This window comes from Labeo rohita, chromosome 8, assembly GCF_022985175.1.
Source record: "Labeo rohita strain BAU-BD-2019 chromosome 8, IGBB_LRoh.1.0, whole genome shotgun sequence".
NCBI lineage: Eukaryota > Metazoa > Chordata > Actinopteri > Cypriniformes > Cyprinidae > Labeo > Labeo rohita.
Window position 1 is genome coordinate 24,867,795 of NC_066876.1, and position 24,178 is coordinate 24,891,972.

General features: G+C 36.1%; 1 protein-coding gene across 6 annotated transcripts in view; it reads left to right on the forward strand.

Moving 5' to 3' along the window:
• The window catches only part of prkcz (protein kinase C, zeta), a 141,681-nt gene extending 117,602 nt beyond the window's left edge, over window positions 1-24,079 (forward strand). For all 6 annotated transcript variants that reach the window (XM_051117813.1, XM_051117812.1, XM_051117815.1 and 3 more), the window contains 2 exons: window positions 14,556-14,671; window positions 19,368-24,079. In XM_051117813.1, the coding sequence (XP_050973770.1) occupies window positions 14,556-14,671; window positions 19,368-19,455 (204 nt within the window). In that variant the 3' untranslated portion in view covers window positions 19,456-24,079. The remainder of the gene's footprint in view (window positions 1-14,555; window positions 14,672-19,367) is intronic.
• The last annotated feature ends 99 nt before the right edge of the window (window positions 24,080-24,178 follow it).

A 24,178-nucleotide genomic window follows, 5' to 3' on the forward strand; every position in this document is an offset into this window, starting at 1 on the left:
ATTCAGGAGCTGCAGAAAGCAGTGTGTGTGTCCGTGAGTGTGTGTGTAATGAATGTATTAGTATGTGTAGGAGAACTTTGGATGCAATGCGAAGAGGTAGAGATAGATAGGTAGAGATAAAGAGAGAAATATGTGAAGGAGGGAATGACTTTAGTTAATAGATTTATGGTCAGAATGTAATATATAGTCTCGTACAGAATCTGCACCTGTTGAATTCCAAAGAGAATTTAAAAAAATTCCATAGAATTTACACATTTATCATTCATAGAATCATCATGTTATTTAAAGGAGGCATGTAATGAAAATCTGACTTTTTCCATGTTTAAGTGCTATAATCGGGTGCCTGATGCATCTACCAACTCAGAAAATGTAAAAAATGGACAACCCAGTAACTTTGTTTTGAATAGCATTTCTCTGCAAGCATGTAAATAAATGAGCCGCTCAGATTTCGCTCCCCTCGTGACATAGGAAGGAGATCTTATTACGATATGTGACCCCGGACCACAAAACCAGTCATAAGTGTCAATTTTTTCGAAATTGAGCTTTATACATCATCTGAAAGCTGAATAAATAAGCTTTCCATCAATGTATGGTTTGTTAGGATAGGACAATATTTGGCCGAGATACAACTATTTCAGTATATGGAATCTGATGGTCCAAAAAAATCAAAATATTGAGAAAATAGCCTTTAAAGTTTTCCAAATTAAGTTCTTTGCATTGCATATTACTAATCAAAAATTAAGTTTTGATATATTTACAGTAGGAAATTTACAAAATATATTCATGGAACATGATCTTTACTTAATTTCCTAGTGCTTTTTGGCATAAAAGAAAAATCTATAATTTTGAAGAAGTCCACTTCCAAAACAAAGATTCACATATAATGAACTCACCCCTTTGTCATCCAAGATGTTCATGGCTTTCTTTCTTCAGTCGTAAAGAAATTATAATTTTTGAGAAAAACATTTCAGCATTTTTCTCCATATAATGGGCTGAGCTTCAAACGATCCCAAATGCGGTTGTAAATGATCCCAGCCAAGGAAGAAGGGTCTTTTTAATCTCAAACACTCGTCTTGCCTTTCTCTTCATGAAAGGTGTATTCTGACTCAAAACAGTTAGGGTATGTCGAAAAACCCAGTCTTTGCAACGTGAACATGCAAAGAAGATCAAACACCCTTAACAAAAAAGGTAAAACAGCGATATAGGATGATTTTGAAGCTGAGGGAGAACATGAGATGGGAGTTTTTGGGCATACCCTAACTGTCATGAACAGGAACAAAAACAGTCCAAACAGAGAAGGCAAGACAAGCGTTTGGCATTAAAAAGTATATAAATTGTATTATTTTTATTAAAATAACCGATCATTACGTTACAGACCCTTCTTTCTCAGCTGGGATCGTTTACACCCGCATTTGGGGTCGTTTGAAGCCGCATTTAAACTGCATTTTGGAAGTTCAAAATCGGGGCACCAATGAAGTCCATTATATGGAGAAAAATCCTGAAATGTTTTCCTCAAAAAACATAATTTCTTTACGACTGAAGACAAAAAGACATGAACATCTTGGATGACGAGGGGGCGAGTAAATTATTTGTAAATTGTTGTTCTGGAAATTGTCCTTTAAACTGATATGGTATAAAACGCATGATTTAAGTGTGATAGACATGATAATCAAAACCAAACGCATGTTTTTTAGCAGAGTATCTGAGGTAAGAGCTGTAAAGGCACAGCCTTGTTGTAGAAAAGGGGGCAGGGAGTAGCAGCTCATTTAAATTTAAAGAGACATGCACGAAAACAGAGTGTTTCTGCTTCCACTCAAATTAGGCATTTTCAAAATAATATAATAAATGAGCTGTGGGGTATTTTGAACTGAAACTTTACAGACACATTCTGGGGACATCCGGGGCTTATATTACATCTTGTAAAAAGGGACGTAATAGGTCTCCTTTAAACGTTTAGGTAAAAAAAATAGAATTAATTGGGTAAATTAGGCATTACTTACCTACAATTACAATTTTTTGTTTATATATATTTCTTTGTTTTGTTAACATGATATTAAATTATTCTAGTTTTTTAAAGCATGTGCAAGTTATTCCAAAGGGAAAAATTGCTTGTCTTATTTCAATATATTTCAACACCTAGATCCATTCTGGTCTGTAATGCCCCCTTTTCAAGATTCAGTCCATTTTTAATTAATAAAATCATGTTCTTCCTACACTTTTTTTCCCATTTAATATCCTTGCTCCATTAAAAAATGTCAAGTTACAGAAGTAAAATGGGAACACTGTGTCATGCTGATTTTGAAGCAGTTAAGGATATAAATTAGGGGGTTTGGGCATTTTGACCCACCTAAATAAGGCTTGAAGTGGGGTTTCAAGTAGTTCAGATGCCACAAAAGTTGATAAAACATAAACACTTTTACCACTTTGGTATAGTTTATAGTTTATTATAGATTACAATTCACAAATGTTTCACAAAATCCATAGCTTTTGTTTAAAAAAGACATCTTTAAAAGTAATAGTTCACCCAAAAATGAAAAATCTGTCATTAATTGCTCACCCTCATGTCGTTCCAAACCCATAAGACCTTCGTTCATCTTCGGAACACAAATTAATTTTTTGATGAAATCCAGAAGCTTTCTGACCCTGCATAGACAGCAATGCAACTACCATGTTCAAGGCCCAAAAAGGTACACTCTAAAAAAATGCTGGGTTAAAAACAACCCAACTTGGATTATTTGGCACAAAGCTAGGTAAATATTGGACAGAACACATTCTAGGTTATTTAGACCCAGCTAGTTGGGTTAAATGTTTTCTTAGATGTATGTCCTTACTACCTTTCTAGACCTTGAACGTGTCAGTTGCGTTGCTGTCTATGCAGGGTCGGAAAGCTCTCGGATTTCATCAGAAATATCTTAATTTGTGTTCCGAAGATGAAAAGATATGTTGCTACTTCTGTTACGTTGTGACTTTAAAAAAATTGAAGTTGATATTCATCTTAACTTTAAAATCAGCATAGAGAGTGTGAAAACAGCATGCAGATTCAAAACTGCAGAGACAGCAAATTAGTTTTTTTGCAATATCATCTCAAACTTGCTTCAGAGGATCTGTACTTGTACATCTTCACACAACTGAGTCCTCAGCTGCAATCTGTCGCGTTTTATTAGCCGTAATTGCAGTTAGCGTCGGCTGGTTGTGTCCGTCGTGTATTTCCTGACGTGCATTCAGAAGGTCAACATCGTGAAAAGGAAATTATACGCTCTAGAGTTCTGTCACTAACGCACCATGCTTCAGTTGCCGGGATTTTCCACCACTTTATTAGCGCAATGGATGAGTTTGGACACACAGACTCATACACACACACACACACACACAGTTGCTGTATATGTGAAATCAACCCCATGACCTCCTCTAATGAACGGGGCTGCGCTACACTTGTTGTTAATTGCTCAAGAATGAATGAAGACATTGATTTGATGCTCAACTGAAAGCACGTAGCCTGTCTAAACTATTACCGCGTCTACACTGATATGCACATTTCAAGTGGATATTTTCGCTGCAGTACGTGATATTTCTTTCAGCTTGACCTTTTCCGTAAAAGCTATAATTGCCCTTTCAGAAATATTTCTTCTGATGATTGATCGTACACGTGTGTGTCTGGCACCTGCTTGTGATGAGTGAACATTTGTCTTCAGCTTTACCAGATGTCGAAGAAGTTTTTATAACATACCAATCCATGTGGGTGTTTCTTAAATTATACTATACTAAAACTATAGTAAAAAAAAATTAAAAATTCTGAACCTACAAATTTCAAGTTATGTATTTTATTTACTTTCTGCGGTTGTAGTCACATTTTTCATTTTAATATAATAGCAAATTAATTTGTCTTGCTAAGGATAAATTGAATAGCTAGCATTTTATGTACCCTACATTAAAGTATTTTTTTTTTTTTACATTGATTACATTGATTGCATAATTTTACAAAATCACAGCATGACTAGATATGACAAGCAATAAAATATTCTGTATCTTAATATTTATTTACATAAGTCATATTTCATATTAAGTATGCTTAAGTAACTCTGTTGTCTTCTTGGTAACCAAGATCAGTTGACAGAAGTAATTACAATTCTAATTTGTGTTAAAAAATCACAATATTCATGAACATATTTATTATTAAAGTATAAAAAAAGTAAGCTAATTTGATTAAATAATGTAGATATATATATTTACATTTGTTTCTTTTTAGTAGAATTTGAGTTTATTTAACCATTAATGTTATTTTTTAAATAATATAGTAATGAATATTTTTTATGGATTGTCATGTTTTAGGATTAAATGTTAATACTGTATATATATATATATATATATATATTTATATTTATATATTTATATATTTCTTTTTAGGCTACTTTTCAGAGGATAAAGGAAAGTTTCCAAGGCCATTTTAAATTACCTTTGTAAAACAAAAAGTAAACTTTATAAAGGAAAAAGGATAAAGGAAAGTTACTGACTGATTTAATATGATCTTTTTATGAAAAAATATCATATTATCATTATGATTAATATGAAAAATTATTAACGTTATTATTTAAATAAAATAGTCATTAATTTTTTCATGGATTTTCATGTTTTAGGATTAAATTTTAATACTTTATATTAATAAAATATAAATTATATATTAATTATATAAATCTAAATCTATTTTGTGTGTATGTATATATGCATATATATATACATATATACATATATATATATATATATATATACATACACATATGTATGTATGTGTATGTATGTGTATATATATATATATATATATATATATATATGTGTGTGTGTATATATATATATATATGTAATTTATTTATTTATTTTTTTACAAAAAAATATTTATTTTAATCTGCTTTTTGAAGGATGACCAAGACTATTTGAAAGTAAACTCTGTAAAACAAAAGTAAACTTCGTAAAACATTTTTTACTTTACAAAAAATATATATTTTAAGCTACTTTTCAAAGGATAAAGGAAAGTTACTGTTTTAATGTGACCTTTGTGAAACAAAAAGCAGAGAAAAAAATACGTAATATTAGTGTAATATTTTTGATAGGTTTTCATGTTTATTTCATTTTTATGTTATTTATTTATTTAATTTATTTTTTACAAAAAAATATTTTAAGCAACTTTTCAAAGGATGAAGGAAAGTACTGTTTTAATGTGACTCCATGAAACAAAAAGCTGAGAAAAAAAAGTTAAAATCTTTCAGTTTCAATAAAAATATGTTGTTTATGTCAACATATTTTTATTGAAACTGAAAGATTTTAACTTTTTTTCTCAGCTTTTTTTGTTCAATGACAGGCATTGAAAAGTGATTGAAAAATCACCCATATACTACCTAAATATTTAATAGTGAGTGTTGCGACTGTTTTGAAAATGTTACGCCAAAGAGGAAGAACGTAGAAATAGTAAGAGCAGAAAAAAGTCCCGGAGTGAAGATTAGTGCAACGAGAGAAGCTTCAGTGTTACTTTAGGGACTGTGATTTAGACGGTGAGAGACAGAGGGGGTGAAAGAGTGGGAGAGCGAGGCTGATTTTGACAGTGTGAGGCAGATTGCAAAAGATAGAGTGAGAAAGGCTTGAATGAGGAGAGGGAAATGATTTTAGACAGCGAGAGACAAAGTGGGAGAGAGTGAGAAAAGGAGAGAGAGAGACGAATGAGAAGAGGGAGGTGCACTGAGATGGCGAGAGACAAAGTGATAGAGAGCGAGCTGAATGAGAAAGCAGGGGGTAGACTGAGCGAGTGGGAGAGAGACAGAATGGTACGGCTGGTGTAAAATCTTCTCTCCGCTCAGACAGATCCTCTTCACACCGTCTGCAGTGTGGGCCCTGGAGGGGGAGACGCAGCACTACTCTCACTCTCTGTGACGACAGCATGTAAAGACAGATTTAGCAGGGGAGGATGCACAGGAAGTCCACAACTGAGACCCAAGAGCCAAGTTTTGGACCTGGTGCATGTAGATCCTTGAATGGAGAGAAATTGGCAGCAATGTTCTCTTTAATTTGTATTCCAATTTGGAATTTGGAATCTGCAACATAAGCGGTATAACAGGGTCCAGAAGTCTGAGACCAGTTTGAAAGTGTAGAATTTAAAATGTTTCAAAATTATGTTTTAAATGAGACAAATGCTACGTGTTCTCAGATTTTCAGACATGCCACAAACTGCTTAATCAAAAAACAAAAACAAAGCTGCATTTGAATGCTTTTTGTAACCAGATGTCGTAGTAACAACATCTACCAGTCTGGCTAACTGGACAATGCTAACCATCTGAATGGCTTGAGCACTTGAAAACACTATAATCGGAAATCACAGGTCAAGTTGAGCACCTGACCTGAGTCAGTCTCACTCCTCACTGTGGGAATCAGGGAGTTCTGAGCTCATGTCCACAAGTACACTGCAATTAGCTTGTATCTTAATCAAGTGGAAAAAAAAGAAATACTAAGACGACATGGGTTATTTGAGATCGCGTGAGAGCATGATGAATGCATTAACATGCTTTACGCCTCATAGTCTCTGGATGAGTGTGTGTGTGTGTGTGTGTGTGTGTGTATGAGTATGTGTGTACCTGGTATTTATCACGTTATGGGGATCAAATGTCCCCAAAGGATAGTAATACCAGTACATTTTGACATTGTGGGGACATTTTTTAGGTCCCCATGAGGAAACGGGCTTATAAATCATGCAGAATTCGTTTTTTTGAGAAAGTAAGAGTCTAAGGGCGATAGAATATACGGTTTGTATAAAAACCATTACGCCTATGGAACGTCCCCATAAAACATGGAAACACAACATGTGTGTGTGTGTGTGTGTGTGTAATAGAGCAAATTACTACATCCTCTTTGTGGATCCTCTGTGATTGTTTATTTACACACTTTTTCTTACACAAAATGTTAATTATTTTACCAAAATAAGAGGGATCGTACAAAATGCATGTTATTTTTTTATTTAGCACTTACCTGAATAAGATATTTCACATAAAATACATACAAGAAAATAATAGTTGAATTTATAAAAATGACCCTGTTCAAAAGTTTACATACACTTGATTCTTGAGTGTTGTTACCTGAATGATACACAGCTGTTTTGTTTTTTTGTTTTTTTTAGTGATAGAGTTGTTCATGAGTCCCTTGTTTGTCCTGAACAGTTAAACTGCCTGCTGTTCTTCAGCATTTTTTTCTGATGCATGGTTTTTCAGCATTTTTGTATATTTGAACCCGTTCTAACAACGACTGTATGATTTTGAGATCCATCTTTTCGCACTGAGGACAACTGAGGGACTCATATGCAGCTATTACAAAAGGTTCAAACGGTCACTGATGAAGGAAAGGAAACACAGAAGGAAACACAATGCATTAGGAGCTGGGGGGTGAAAACTTCTGAATTTGAAGATCAGGGTAAATTTTACTTATTTTGTCTTCTTGGAAACATTTAAGTATCTTCTGTAGGTTCTGAAGGGCAGTACTAAATGGAGAAAAAAATATGATATTTGGACAAAATGAGAAAAATCTACACATCTCCATTCTGTTCAAAAGTTTTCACCCCCGTCTCCTAATGCATTTTCCTTCTGGAGCATCAGTGAGTGTTTGAACCTTCTGTAATAGTTGCATATGAGTCCCTCAGTTGTCATCAGTGCGAAAAGATGGATCCCAAAATCATACAGTCATTGCTGGAAAAGATTCAAATACACAAAAATGCTGAAAAACCAAAAAAATCTGTGGGACCTGAAGGATTTTTCTGAAGAACAGCAAGCTGTTTAATTGTTCAGGTCAAACAAGGGACTCATGAACAACTATCACTAAACAAAAAAACACAGCTGTGGATCATTCAAGTAATAATAGGGTAATTTTTAATAAATTCAACTATTATTTTCTATTGTGTACCTATATGTGAAATATCTTATTCAGGTCAGTACTAAATAAAAAAATAAGAAATGACAAGTAACACAATGAATGAAATTTTGAAGTAGAAAGACTGAAATTATATTGTCTTGTAAAACCTACTCTAGTAATCTTTGTTTTATTTGCAACTTTGAAAAAAAATACAGTGGAGCTAATCCTATTGTTTGTGGATTTCCTGTTTTCTTACCCACAGCTGCAGTTAAATCAATGTCTTTTCAAATGTTTATGGAAAGACAGAACCGTAAATCAGAGTCATTGTTTAGTCTTAAAAGATTAAGTCTTAAAAGCATTTTATTCAAATTGGCTCAATTAAATGAATCATTGTAATTCAAACCTGGTTTTCCTTTTTTAAGTGGCGAATAGAAAGAAGCAAGCTTTACTCTTTTATTCCAGAACACAGTCAGAACAGCCGTGACATGCTGTCATGGGGATCAGACAATGAATGTGCACGCCTGTGGGATTTTGATTTCAGCCAGCTTTGCCACTGCCGTTGTTTGAATGTATTAATAATAATTATCCATTTCTGTTACAGCAGATATCTGTGTATGTGAGAGAGAGAAGGCTAGTTTGAACAGTGTTTTTCTTTTGTTCTCCACTGGGTCAGTCCTTTTTTGTATCTAAAAACACAACCGTAGCCAACTATTACATTAAGGAAAAAATGTTAAAAAGATGTGTTATTTATTAAAGACATCTTTCACATGAGCACAAATGGTCTTAAAGGGACAGTTCACAATGTGTTCAAAATGTGTTGTGTCTGTGATCAGATCACTATGCATTCTGTGTGCATTTACTGTGATCAATTGCTATCCGATCATGATGCAATCACCAATAACGCACACATTAATGTCAGGTGTAAAGGGAGCCATAGCGTCCCACTGCAATCAGCATCGTGTCATCCTAGCAGATTACTAGTGAGTTTACGATCATTTTGTCACTTAGAGGATGATGCTGGACCCCGACAGAGAACGGCGGGAAGCGAGAACTAGCAAAGGAGCTGTGTGGGAATAATCCACTCCCACACATCAGCGTGAAGAGTCTCTGTGCATCTGGATGGGTGTGCGTGTGTAATTGGTTTTCTGCTACAGAGACGAGCGTTAGCATGTTCCGCCAGGCAGGTTGCAGCCAACTGCGTCACGCCTGACTCTCTGGAGTCAATGGCCTCGGGAATAAAAAACACGCACACATGGCGGCTGGGCACCAATTAACATCTCTTTTTCCCCTGTGTGCCGCCTTTAACTCTCTGTTATGTCTCTTTCCGCTTTTGTTTTGCCATTACTCTGCAATCCGAACATACGCAAAGGCAGAGTGTTGCTCTTGGGAAAGAGTAGGATTACGTACGCTACCGTTTAAAAGTTTGGGGTAAGATTTTCTCTTATGCTCACAGAGGCTGCTGTTATTTGAAAAAAGAAAAAAAAATACATTAATAACTTTTTAATACGCTTAGAAATGGCATTTATGCCTGTGATGGCAAAGCTAATTTTCAGCAGCCGTTATGCTATTCTTCAGGGTCACATGATCTTCCAGAAAATATTCTAATATGCTCATTCTAATATTGGGTGCCCAATAAACATTTCCTGGATAAGAATTTCTTGATAATTTACGCACCCCTATGTTATCCAAGATGTTCATGTCTTTCTTCAGTCAAAAAAAATTTAAGGTTTTTGAGGAAATCATTCCAGGATTTTTCTCCATATAGAGGACTTTAATGGGAACTAACAGGTTTAACGTCAAAATTGCAGTTTCATTGCAGCTTCAAACCACAAATGCTCATCTTGCACTAGTTCTGCATCCACGACTGCATCCATTACATAATCATTTTGGAAAGGTCACGCATGGTTAATTCTTCGTTTGTGTACTTCTGTTCAAAAGGGTAGGGTAGGGTAAAATCTAATTTTTTCCTGCAACTTCAAAATCATCCACTTGTTTTACCAAAAACATTGTTTTACCTTTTTTTTGTAAAGGCGTTTGACTTTCTTTGCAGGTTCAGTTTGTAAACAATGGGTCAGTACTTCTGCGTACTTCACATTTGGGTCAATCTATAATTAGGGGGTACATGTCCATGGACTCTATTATCAATTTTACTAACTTTTCCCTTCAAACAATGATCACTTTTATATCAGAGGCATTTCTAATTCATTTAATACAAACAGATCCAACAGATACCCGTCTTTTATCTTGCAAAAATGGCATATTCTGCACTGGAATTTGCTTTTTTTGTGCTGTCCGGTTTGTTAGTGTGAGGTTTTGCTCTTCAGATTAGCTCTGAAATACATGTTTCTGTATATATTTATTATAAATATTTGTCCAAAATAATCATTACATTATGAGAAAGGTGTTTTAAAAAAATACTTTGCTAATGCATCTACACTAAATCATTCATTTTGTGTATGTCTGAGAAATCAGTGTCAACTGTGTTACTTTCTATAAAACCCCTTATAAAGCAACAATGGTTTGTTCCAAAGTCACATGTCCAGCGTCAGGTGATGTAATTTCTTTTTTGGAGGAAAATTTGAAAAAACAGTTTAATATAATTTATCTATATTATTGTCTGCACATAGAGTAGATTAATTAACCGTCAACTGTGTTATCAACATCTTCTGGTGAATTTGCGTCATGTTGTATTTATGAATATGTAGAGAAAGAATATAAAAACATATGTTAATCAAGGTCATGTACTAACTAGTCCAAGTTCAGCAGTTTGCACAAGGCCTAAAAATGGCCGAAATGTCAACTGTGTTACCTGTCAACTGTGTTACCCATCAACTGTAACACAATTGACAAGGATTAACATATTTACATTTGTCAAGGGTTCTAAAGCATTCCAAATTATTCATGATTGACTTAAACCCATATAATATTATATATTTGACATATATCGCACTTATGTCATGACTGATGAAAAATACCTAAAAAAAAAAGGTTAAGATGAAAAGTTTTATCTTAAAGAAAGTTTTCTCTTTTTCTTCTAATGTGTCCTGTCAACTGTGTTACTCTTGTCAACTGTGTAATGTGTGGTTTTTATGCCATAAATGTTTTAAATATGAACCAAACCATCAGAAAAAAGATGGGGATATCTGTGGAGATGGAATTCTTGAGTAAAGATGATAAATAACACTAAATTTAGCATACTGTGGATTTATGTTAAAGAAAAGTTCCGTCCTTCATGATAGCATCCCACGTAATGCCCATTATGAAGCCCCAAATTCATATTTTTAAATTAGTTAGACAGATAACCTCAAAAACCAGCATTTGTCCGTAACATAGTTGACAAAATAATGAATCAAATGTTAATTTTCATTAACGTATTTAAAAAGTCATTAGAGCTCAAGCTTGTCAAATAATTAATTTAGCACATTAAGGGGATATATTATTCAACCACCTAGTTTATTTATTACACAAAGAATACTTATTCATACTTTCTGGCTGACATAAAATGTACCCCTAAATATAGAATGACCCGTTTAGCATTTGTGGTTAAAAAGTAAATAAATTTCAATTTTTTTTTTTTTTAGAGAAAATTACTTGATTGTTTTGCTAGATAAGACCTTATTCCTTGGCTAGGATCGCGTAGAGCCCTTTGAAGCTGCATTGAAACAGCTCCAGTTTGGACCTTCAACCCATTAGCTGCCATTAAAGTCAACTATGGAGAAAAGCCCTTGAAGAGTAGTGTATAAATCAAAAAATTAGATTTGGAAAACAAGAGAAAAGGGAACAAAGGAGAAATTATGACCTAGCCGGCTCTTTTGACTTTGGCCACACTTAAGCATCCACCTAGCAACTGCATAGCAACGCATTAAAAACACCCAACCACATAATCAGCGAGTTTTGTACAATAACCACTCACATTTTCTTTAATAAATGTAAAAGCCTGTTTGCTGCCTTTTGACAGACCGACACGAGAGACATTAAGCTGGACTCATGAATTAGACTAAATCGAGAGGGTGAGATAGTAGTGAAAGGAGAGAAGAGAGGCCATCTGTTCCAGTTTGTGCAGATCGGCGTGGAGTGGAACACAGCAGGATCATGTCCTCAAAACACACAGAGAATGTTAGTGAGGCAAAAAGAGTCCAAACGTGAAAACAAACCTTATCTGACCCATAGTGTTGACGTCTACAGAATATGTCCATTTTGACAAGCGCTTAACATCAAACCTCTACAATACAATAGCTACTGTCTCTCTTTCTTTCTTCTTTTTGCCCCCCATTAATTCTCTCCTTGTCCCTCTCTACTTTATTGTCTTATTGTCGTTTATTAAAAACACTATGAGGTACTTCAGAACTCACACAAACTGAAGTGTCTCTCACGCAAGGGCCAATCTCCCTCTTCAGTTCATTTCAGAGTGTTTCTAATGCAGCGAGTAATGGAATATTATTCATTAGTGGCCTTGAGTGAAAATCAAAAATGTCTTTCTTTTGTCCTTTATTGTGGTTTTACTTGAAAGCCGATGTCACATTAAGTCAACCATTTATGAAATCTCATAAACAGTAGTATATATGATGTTGTCCAGCTTTGGCATTAATGGAATTAGTTTTTCCATTTGAACTTTCTACCTAGATGTTATCAAAATGATGCTTTCTTCCAAGATAATCAAAAGTATGGAAGCCTGTTTCCACCACTGAATAAAGAATAAAAAAAGATCATTGTAACTTTATCTGACAATTCTGACTTTTTTCCTCAGAATTGCAAGTTTATATCTCACAATTATGACTTTCTTTCTCAGAATTTCAAATCTGAGGAGAAAAAAAGACAATATTTTCTCAGAATTTTATCTCGCAATTCAGACTTTTTTTCTCGCAATTACCAGATAATATCATGCAATTCTGAGAAGAAAAAAAAAGTCGGAATTGTGGGTTTGTATCACGCAATTACCAGATAATTTCATGCAATTCTGAGGGGAAAAAAGTCAGAATTGCTTGCAGTTGCATGTTATAAAGTCAGAATTCTGTGATATAAACTCGCAATTTACTCAGAATTGCAGGTTTGTATTATGCAGTACTGAGAGAATAATTTAGAATTGAGTTTTCACAATGCAGTTCTGAGAAAAAGTCAGAATTGCAAGATTGTATCATGCAATTCTGAGAAAAAAGTCAGATTTGTGAGTTTTTATTATGCAATTTTGAGAAAGAAAAAAAGTCAAAATTGCAACTTTGTATCATGCAATTTTGAAAATAAGTCAGAATTGTGAGTTTGTATCATGCAATTCAGAGAAAAAGTCAGAATTGTGAGTTTTTATCATGCAATTCTGAGAAAAAGTTAGAATTGCGAGTTTGTATGATGCAATTTTGAGAAAAAAAGTCAGATTTGCGAGTTTGTATCATGCAATTCTAAGAAAAAAAGGCAGAATTGTGAGTTTGTATCATGCAATTCTTAAATTCTTAAAAAGTCAGAATTACGAGATTGTATCATGCAATTCTAACAAAAAAGTCAGAATTTTGAGTTTGTATCATGCAATTCTGAGGAAAAAAAGGCAGAATTTTGAGTGTGTATCATGCAATTCTGAGAAAAAAAAGTCAGAATTACGAGATTGTATCATGCAATTTTGAGAAAATAAAGTCAGATTTGTGCATTTGTATCATGCAATTCTGAGACAAAAAGTCAGATTTGTGTTTTATCATGCAATTTTGCCAAAAAAAAATCAGATTTGCGAGTTTGTATCATGCAATTCTGAAAAAAAAAATCCGAAGTATGAGTTTGTATCATTTAGTTCTGAAAAAAAAGTCTGAATTTTGAGTTTGTATCCGGCAATTCTCAAAAGTTTTGCGAGTTTGTATCACAACGCAATTCCATTTTTTTAATATATATATTTTTTTTTATTCAGTGTTCAAGACGTTCAAAATTTCCATATGAAAAAAATGTTGACTATAAATTGTATTTCTTCTGTTTCATTCCATACCAAAAGTATCAATAAAAACTCATCATTCAAATTTAATATGTGCTGGCTTACCCCAGTGCTTTTGTGTGCAATGTACTTTTTTTTTGTTTGTTTTTGCTCGCTCATGAACTCTATACTCACCTACAGCCTAAAAATTTCCACTGGGAAACTTCCTCAAGATTTAATTCCATGCCGCACAGGAAAGTTGCAGTGGTCACCAAAGCTAAATTCGGAAAGAGTCATGCATAGAGTCCATTAGGGTACCGTGTGGTTAGCTTAGCAACAAGTTAACAATAGACTCTGTTGGAATGAATTGTAAATTTAATCACCTGCATGGACTGCTGTTTGCATTGCTGCCTACAAAGAGTGGCCCTAATCAGTCACTTCAGAGGTTTTAGTAGGATGCTGGGTAGGATGCTATCTTAAAAGGCCTATGTAGCGCTCAACAATATATTTTTTTTTTGGCTCACTCAGCCAGCAGTTCAGATTTTTAATTGACCTAGATGGCAACATTTTTTTTTATTCCCTAGCTTTTCAACATTATGGCCACACTATTCATATTCACTTATGACCATGAAAATCTAAAGAATCTTTACTTTTTAAGAACGTTGTTGAACTCCGCAATGTAGACAGTGTAGCCAAGGGCAAGGTTTTGAAAACGAGAGCGTAGAAGTTAATGAAAGTTGTAGTGGATTCCGTTCTAATGAGTCATTTTCTCACTTTTCTCCTCTAGCTGGAACAGAAGCAGGTGACGCCACCATTCAAACCTCAGATCACAGATGACTACGGTTTAGACAACTTTGACACGCAGTTCACCAACGAACCCGTGCAGCTAACACCAGACGACGAGTAAGTATTGAAAAATGTTATGCTTGGCCGAAGGGCATTTCATTACCACAAATGATCAGTAAAGATCTCTGACAGAAGAATCACTCCACCTGTTTTCCAAGACCTGTTCAGATGCTAAAAACCGTTAATACGACCGGACTCGTGTTTGGTAGAATGCGTCCAGATATGAATTATGAAAAGACAAACTGGCATCTCGTTACACACCTTAACATCTTCCAAATGTTTAAATAAAAAGTTGTCACTTCTGTGGAATCCATCTCGAGAGCGATTATGTAATAATTTAACGACTTCAAAGTTACATGACTGCAGCAGCAGAAGATTTAGGCGTTTAATAACGGGGGTTTCCACTCAGCTTGATTCTGCTGGTCAGGATGGTGAGGTTTATGTCTAAGATTCCCCTTCAGAAGTGAGAGCGAGATGAAGTGAAATGGTTTACCCATCTGGAGGCTATCGTCAAGAGGTGGTGATGTCATATGGAAACATCCCCTCTGGAGTTTCTGATTGCTTTACAGTATGAGGTGCACTGAAAAGGGCCACACTGAAAGGGAGGACAAAGAACAGCTCTTAAACGGCAAAAACCTGATGCCGAGAGGCATTAAAAACCAGAGATTCGTGTGGAAACTGGCTTTAATCAGTGTGAAGTGAGTTTCTAGGGGGGCTTTTATGCTTTCAAGTCTTTTCTTCGGGCGCTCATTCATAAACTCGCTGCTTTTGAATGCCGCCGTGATTAAAACAAGTGCTAAAATAAGAGAAAGGCTAGTCAACTCAATGCAAAAAATGTGCATTTATTTGATGGTGGAGGATTGTAGGTTGACTCATGGCATGTCTGAATACATTTGGGTCAGTTGTTGAGGTCTCACCCCATTTCTCTCAAGAGATTCTTTAGACATTCCAGTCATTCTGCGTGGAGGACAATCACGCCGGGCTTTGAGACGTATTGTTCTGTAGAGGTGTATTTCTCTGGAGAGGGACTCAAGGCTTTACAATGACTTTTATATCTGGCTGAATTTGTTATTCTGATTTGATCCATAGAGACAGGCAGCACTTAAGCTCTAAAAAGGATTCCTGTTTTCAATTGACATTAAATGGAGCTCCAAAAACGCAGCAATGAAAGAGGGCGGCATCTTTGATTAACAATGTGATTTGGTACCGTGACTCAAATGCATCCTGTTATCGCCAAAATCGGAGTGCTGTGCATTCAAACGTACAATGCTTACTAGGGTTTGGCAAAAGTTTAAAAATTTCATTCCTTTCAGTTGAATTGGATTGGAATTGGAATGACAGAGTGGATTGGATCTATCTATCGTTCAGTTGTTCCATCCATCCATCCTTCTATTTATCATTCCATCCATCCTTTTATCCATCCTTGTTTTATCTATGTTCCATCCATCCTTCTATCTATCATTCCATCTATCTATCCTTTTGTTATCATTCTGTTATTCCATCCACCTATCCATCCATTTATCCATTGTTCCATCCACCTATCCATCCATCCATGTCATTCTATCTATTGTCACATCCATCCTTATATCTATTGTTCCATTCATCTACCCTTGTTCAACTGTTCTGTTGTTCCAACCATCTATCCATCCGTTTATCCATCCTTGTTTTATCTATTGTTCCATACATCCACATTCTATCAGTCTGTTCCATCCTTCTAGCTATCATTCCATCCATCAATCTTTGTTCTATCATTCCATCCATCCTTGTTTTATCTGTTCCATCCATCTTTCCATCTATCGTTCCATCATCTATCCTCATTCCATCATTCTGTTATTCCATCACCTATCCACCCATTTATCCATCCTTGTTTTATCTATTGTTCCATCCATTATTCTGTATATCCTTCCATCCATCTATCTATCCTCGTTCTATCATTGTTGTTTCATCCGTCCATTCATTTATCTATCCTTGTTTTATCTTTTGTTCCATCCTTCCATTCTTTTATCGTTCTACCCATCCATCCTTGTTCTATCGTTCTGTTGTTCCATCCATCCATTCTTGTTTTAACCGTTCCATCCATTCATCATTCCATTCATCCTTCCATCCATCTTGTTTTCTGTTCCATCCATCATTTTATCGTTTCATCAATCCTCATTCTAATTTGTTGTTGTTCTATCCATCCACCTATCCATTCTTGTTTTATCTATTGTTCTATCCATCGTCCTTCTGTTTATCGTTCCATCATACTTGTTCTATCGCTCTATTTGTTGTTCCATCCATCTTTCTATCATTACATCCATCCATCCATCTTCCATCATACCATTCATTGTTCCATCCGTCCTTGTTTTCTTTTCCATCCATCTTTCTGTCGTTCCATTCATCAGTCCTCATTTTGTTCCATCCACCAATCCATCCATTCTTGTTTTATCTATTGTTCTATCATCCATTCTTCTGTTTATCGCTGTATCTGTTGTTCAGTCCATCTGTGCATCCATTTATCCAACCTTGTTCCATCCATCTATCCTCGTACTATAGTTCTATTTGTTGTTCCATCTATCTTCCATCCTTCTATCGTTCTATTGTTCCATCCATCCTCGTTCTATCCATCCATCCATCATTCTATCTGTTGTTCCATCAACTTATCCATCCATCATCCATCGTTCCATCCATCTATCCTCGTTCTGTCTGTTGTTCTGTCCATCCATCATCCTCGTTCTATCTGTTGTTCCATCTATCCTTGTTTTATCCATTGTTCCATCCATCAATCCATCCACCCCTGTTGTTCCATCCATCCATCCATCCATCCATCCATCCATCCATCCACCCCTGTTGTTCCATTCATCCTCATTCTGTCGTTCTGCCTGTTGTTCTATCCATTCGTCCATCCTTGTTTTATCTACTGTTCCAACCATCCATCCATCTGAATTTCATTTCATTTTAATTCTACTTCCTTAGATTCAAATTCAAATTTGATGCAATTCTGCATTCTGCTTACTACCTTAAATCAAATTTAATTTGCTATTCAGGCACTGTCAGTTCAATTCCAAATAGAGTGCAATCCAGATGCTTACGAATGAGGTCATCCAGTATCTTGAGGTGATTTGATACTTTCACTCTCCATGAGAAGCCTGAGATGCACTTCACTGAACTAAGAACACTAACCGTTGAGTACACAATCATTGCAGTCTACAAGCCGATTGAAGTCAATTTGTCAGTAAACTTGTCACTCATAATTAGCAGAACGCAAGTGGGCTGCAGCCAGATGAACTGACAGACAGTAATCTATAGAGCCACGACGGGTTCTTAGTTCAATACGAGATTTTCCAAGCAGGCTTCAAAGGAACGCAGCAGCCAGACACTTCAAAAGCGAAGCGAGCTCTGGAAAAGCCTGACGTCCCACACGGTGGAGGAGATGAGGAGGGGGAGGAAATGATGGAAGCCTTTTTTGTTTGACGGATCTGGCAGACGAAAAAAGAGGGTGGGGGGTGAAATCCTTCCTTGTAAGAGATTTAGTCTTTTGGATTAAAGGAAAGTGCGTCCAGAGTGGGATGTGTCTCAGAGCGCAGCGGAAAAGGATGAACTGGAATCCATTGCGAATAGAGACACGATTCCCTTTTACATGCTCACACAAACAGCTTAGAAAGGAACTTGGATTCCCAATACATTATTATCAAGTTTAGTTGACTAGACAAAATTGACAAAGTACGCTACCTTTCAAAAGTTTGCGGCCAGTAAGGTCATTCAAAAACATTTCTTTCTTTCAAATAAGCTCCACCTTTGTAATTCTTTTCTGAAGAAACATTTGTGCAGTAAAGAGGCTTGTTTATTTTGGTCAGTGCCCAGAACGTCCGTCTTTCTGTGTTTCTTCCACTGCGGCATCACACATTTCCCCCCTGCACTCCCTTTGAAACCCGAGCCTGATATTACAGCATAGAGGTGTCATTCATGTTATTTTAGGTTTCACTCTTGCTGGAGGCATTTCGACCCCACACACACCCACATACAGTCAAGTGGCCCTCTGGGGACTTTATTCAAACAGACACAGCACAAACACAATTCGGCACTGATCCCGGATCTGGTGAAATATCAGTTCCTACAGAGCTTGTTATAGAGGAGAATTGTCCTCCACGGACCGTGTTTGACAGAACGTGATAAACGAGTTTTGAATCGGTTCAGCATTACGCCATAGAAGAGGTGGAGCGTTACAGCAGTGCGGTATCCTCAATAGGATGATAAAATAGATCAATGGATTCTTGAGGTTCTGAAGAGCAAGAGGTCTGATTTCAGCAAGAATGTTACCATCTCTTTAGACACGTAAAGGATCACCGCCAGTGCAGAAAATAGCCGAGAGGAGAAAGACGCCGCTGAGTTTCTCAATTGTACTCTAGTGAAATTCTGTCTGCCCACTGCTGTAGTTAGAGCCCCCTTTGTGGTTAACCAGCCCCTCGACGCAGATGAGGAAAGGTTGTTGTTGTTTCTATTGGGCAGGCTGCATTTACAGATGTGTTCATAAGTTTACATACCCCCCCCCGAGTAGCCTTTTTGAAACTAGTAATGATGAAATAAACGTACATGTAAAAAATGTGATGCCAGCAACTATTTTTTTTTCTCTGCAGTGCTTATTAGCACCTAACAGAAAATCAATTAATCAAAGTACACCTCCTTCACTTTCCCCCTAATTTTTTTGCCGCAAGCCACAGTGCGCGAGTTGAATTGTAGCTCTTCCATTAATAATGTTGATTTCTCTCCTCAGGGATGTGATAAAGAGAATAGACCAGTCTGAGTTTGAGGGATTCGAGTACATCAATCCTCTGCTGCTCTCCACAGAAGAAACCATATGAGGGAAGAACAATACGGCGGATGTTTCTCTGCCTGCGGCTCCACAAGACTACTACAGCTGAGTATCGCTCAGACTGTGTGTTCACAGAGAAAAACTGTGTTAAAGACAAAAAAGCAACACTAAGACTTGAAGTTTCGGACCCTCCTTGAGTTATTTTGGGGTTGCACTGGAAGAAGAAGCGACTGGAGGAACTTCAGAAAACAAACTCAGAACTATTCCCCAAATTTCAGCTGTTGATTGTCTTCCTGCTTCCCAGCATCCTTTTTCATTTTCACGCCCATGTTTGTGTGTGTCTGGGACTCAAGTTCAACTTCAATGTGTGCCTGCGTCCATCAGAGACTACATTTCCCATCAACCCTAGCTAAATATGACCGTTCTAACTTAATGTGCACTTTTGTTTTCAGTTTTTTATTTTATTTTTTGATTCTCTTTAATCTTGTGTGAGGCGCGTCCTCAAGCAAAACAAGAATGTATAATGTTTAAAAGTAAAAAAAAATTGTTGTATTATAGTGTAGGTAGCCAATCGAAGAATTTATGATGCCTTCTATGATGCAAAGTGGCACATTTTAATTCATGACCATGATGGTTTCATCCACAGTGGGTAGCTGTGCTTCAAACCACAAGCTTTTAACCACCCATGTTGGTTTTACAGAGTAAATGGGAGATAAAATGTGTTTTTTGAAGAAGTGCCTCAAAGATCCAAAATTCACAATGCTCCAAACTGCTCTGAGCTCCACGTTAGTGGAGTTGGTTTTCCAATGCACCATCCAATGAGGAAGTGGGAGGTGGCAGGTGTTATTATTATTTTTTTTTTTTACATAACACAAACACACTGATACATATGTTGAAACCAAGACATGAAGGTTAGACACTGAATGATCACAAAGCCCAATTACATCAGACTGGCAGTAATATCACCAACCCAGGCTCATTAGAAAAACGTGCCTCTGTCCACATTTTTGCAAAACTTCACAAATGTACCTACATATACATTTTACTAGCTGAAATAAACACTACTGGCAGTAAAACATTTCTTTTTACACAAATTATGATTACAGGGCAGATTAATTGATTAATAATAACGCATTTATTAATAAAAATGAACTTATTTTTGCACAGTTCCTTGAACAATATTACGTAAGGACCTCAAACCACTTTTATAGTGCATGTATTTGTAATACATATTGACATTTGTATCACATAACCTGCAGCATATGAATGTTTTTTCCCATATCCACCTTTTTCGTTAATGCGGAAGCCTATGGGTGAGACTTCCGGTTCATTATCCGCTAACAAGGACATAACGAGAAGAATAACAACGTGCAGTAAACGGTAAAACTGTTTGCACTACAACCCAGTGTGCTCATAATTAAGATGAATGCATTAAAATAATATGATAAGTCAGCAATTTGCAATATCAAGCAGCAAAACAAGCTGTTTTTTACAGCTGAAAAAAGCTGGACGCGAATAAGACGAAAGCCAGACCCATAAAATTTACAAATGGCCGTGCCAGCTCTTACGGGATGAAAAAGGTGGATGGTAAACTTGCTCGCTGGCTCACCCGGTACAGCATTGCACTTTAGCAAGTTTAAAATCATTCACATTTGCTTTCACTAACACTTAAGTTAGGTTTAGGGTCAGTACTAGGGCTGGGTTTTGACACAAATTTCACAATTCGATTTGATAATGCTTCACAAGTTTGCAATTCGATTTAATTCTGATTTAATTACACAAGTTATAATACTAACCTTAAATTACATAATTATATTTCTACTCCAGTTCGTTTTTTGGATTTATTCAAACCTAAATTAAATATTGAATATGTCATATGGTGCATATGCTCCTCTCTAGAGTTTAATTTTCTAACCCGTAATGTTTTTTTTTAATGTGAGGTAATGTGACGTTACGTGACCGTTTGTTTACAAGCTGTTATATTGACATCTTTGCACGGTTGAAAACTGATTGAGCGATTACATGAGACAAGATACGGATTTCGGTAAGTTGTACTTATTCTTTTAACAAACTTTCGGATTCACGTTTTTTCAAGACATAACTGGTATTAAAGCAGAGAACTCCCGCTTCTCTTGAACTGAGGTGCTACAACTCCACATTAAACGGCACCAAAACGGCATTTATTGCTTGAATACTGTAATGAAATGGATAAAATTTGAAATAGGAGACTTTGTTTAATATCAAAAGTAACCAAGCACAAAGTTTATTGTGATTTATTGGACGGGAGGAGCGCTAAAATGTTCCATTCATGAACTGAAACAAGCTAGACTAATCGATTTTTGTGATTTATGAATCAGTATTGTTTCGAAAAACTGAGAATCGATTAAAATCATGAAACCAATATTTTTACCCAGCCCTAGTCAGTACGTTATTTTCAAACGCGATATAGCATTACCTTCACTGGAAATTTCATTTCCGAACTGCCGCGATACGCACAGAAACTTTCATAAAAACGTTCATAGACTCATGTTCATCTATCACTGATAAACTGAATAAAACATTAAAGAAACAACGTAATATCATTTTGCACAAATGTCACCACAGGCACCTATTTTTCCAATGACCTTGGGCTAATATTACAGTAAAATTCATTACAACCACACACTATATTCCTATATGGCTGCTCCTCAATCTAAAAAGAGGGTTTGTGTTGTACTCATGTGATCTGTCAATAACGTGCTGTTGAGATGTTGTGGAGAGCAAGAGAACACAAACAAGGGGTTTGTACATCATGTCACTGGTGTTGTTTGGTGGTAAAATTGTGCAACAGTGATGTGACTGAATCTCAGATGACCTAAACACATGGCGGAACTGTCTTTGCAGTCGCAGTCGAATGCTCAAATTCAACACTCAATATAAAACACAGTTAGCACAGAATGCTAATCTTATGTGTTCTGTGTTCGGAGTTCTAGACTACTACAGTACTTGGAGTATACACTGTATTCTGTCTACTATTTTCATTAATAGTAGGTGAAATGATTGTCAATATTCCACGCTTAACACTTTTCGGAAATTAGTAGGCCATGCTACACTGTCACATTACCTTGTGATGTTGCGTATAAGCAACTAATAATGACTATTTTGTATTTTAAAATCAGTTTTAGGCAAAATGAGCCAAAAAAAAAGATGAAATGGAAGGTCAAGTTGTGTATATTGCATTATTGGATATGTTATTCTGCGCCTTGTGTTTCTTGGCAAATGTAGTAGGTCATCTGGGTATCCCATGCATACTGTGCACAGTATACATACTGCAGAAAGTAGCATGTTAGTATGCTATTCCAAACATAGCCGTACACTCACTAAACCACAGTGTCTATTTTAAATTCGAGGCCACACACAAAAAAAGCTCTTAGAAATTAACTTTTAGTCCCTTTAAAGAAAAAAGGCAGCCAATCACAGGCTAGCTTGACTGATTAATCCCTCACAGTGATAAGGTGTTGTGTTATTAAGCAACTAGATATGTTTTCTATCTTCCATTGCATTTAATCTCCAAGTTTTGTTTTTTTTTTGTTCCCCTCTTCTCCTGGAGAGCGAAGACGACACTCTTAGATGCGAACGCTTTGATGAAATCAGACCTGTATGAAGAATTGCTGCCATGTTAACAGGATTAATTAGCTGCTTTTGTGTCAGACAGTAGTGAGATTAGCAGACGGGCTAAGAACAAAGAACGGCCCGGGAGATAACAAGCGTGACGAACGTAACGATAACGAGGTGGAGAGCAAAGCCAGATTTCCCCAGCATGTTTTCAGCTCTCTAATGAAAAGCTGGTACAAAAACAGGCACAAAATTTTGATGAACTCCACTATTTAAGATGGGAACTTCAGGTGAATGCAACAAGTGGCTTTCTGGTATAGTTTGACAAGGCCATTGCTAGTGGAAATTTTTCAGGTTTTTAATATTCCATTATTTAGCTCATTCCTGTAAACCAAGGATTATTTTTACAAACTGTTTGAAAACAGGAAACAGGTACTATGGTGTATTACAACGGACCAAGTAATAAACCATCTTCATCCGACCAACAATTTAATTTTCCACCAGCTTGAGCTAATGTACAGAATCCACGTGAAACGGATTTATGATTGTCCTTTGTTGAGGTTTTATTCATGTTTATTATTTTAACTGGAATGAGTTTGGCATAATTGTAAATATCTGTAATTTAACCCTTAAAATTTTCACACAAACATGAAATAAATCTGTTTCTGCATCATTATGAGATATCTGGATCCAGTGTCCCAAGCGCTAGTCTCAAACGTAGAGCCCAAGACTGCAATAAAATACAAGTTCCTGTCCCTGAAAACATTTTAAGCCAGAAATTTCCATTATTTATCAACTTGCCAAATACAAAAGCTGTCGCAAGCTGTTTTCTGCTTTTCTTTTTCGGTTCTTTCCTTATGTTGAGTCCAAAGCAAATGACGCTCTAATCAATGTGCTACAGGGGAATACTTTTATATTTGAAGTGTTTGTTTTATAAATTATTGTAAATGAAAGCTCTAGTCGAGTTTCTGTGGGCTGAGGGTGGGAGAGAGAGATGTGAACATGTCTTTGGTTTTATGAAGTTAAGTCTTACGCATCTTAGATAACAACTGTAAATCAGTAAATGTTCATTGTAATGACTTCACATTTCCTGTCTCATGATTTCTCGGTGTGGAGGACAAAAAAAGAAAAACACTGGTCTGCGAGAGAGCATGTCAAACGCTGTCTTTATTGCACAA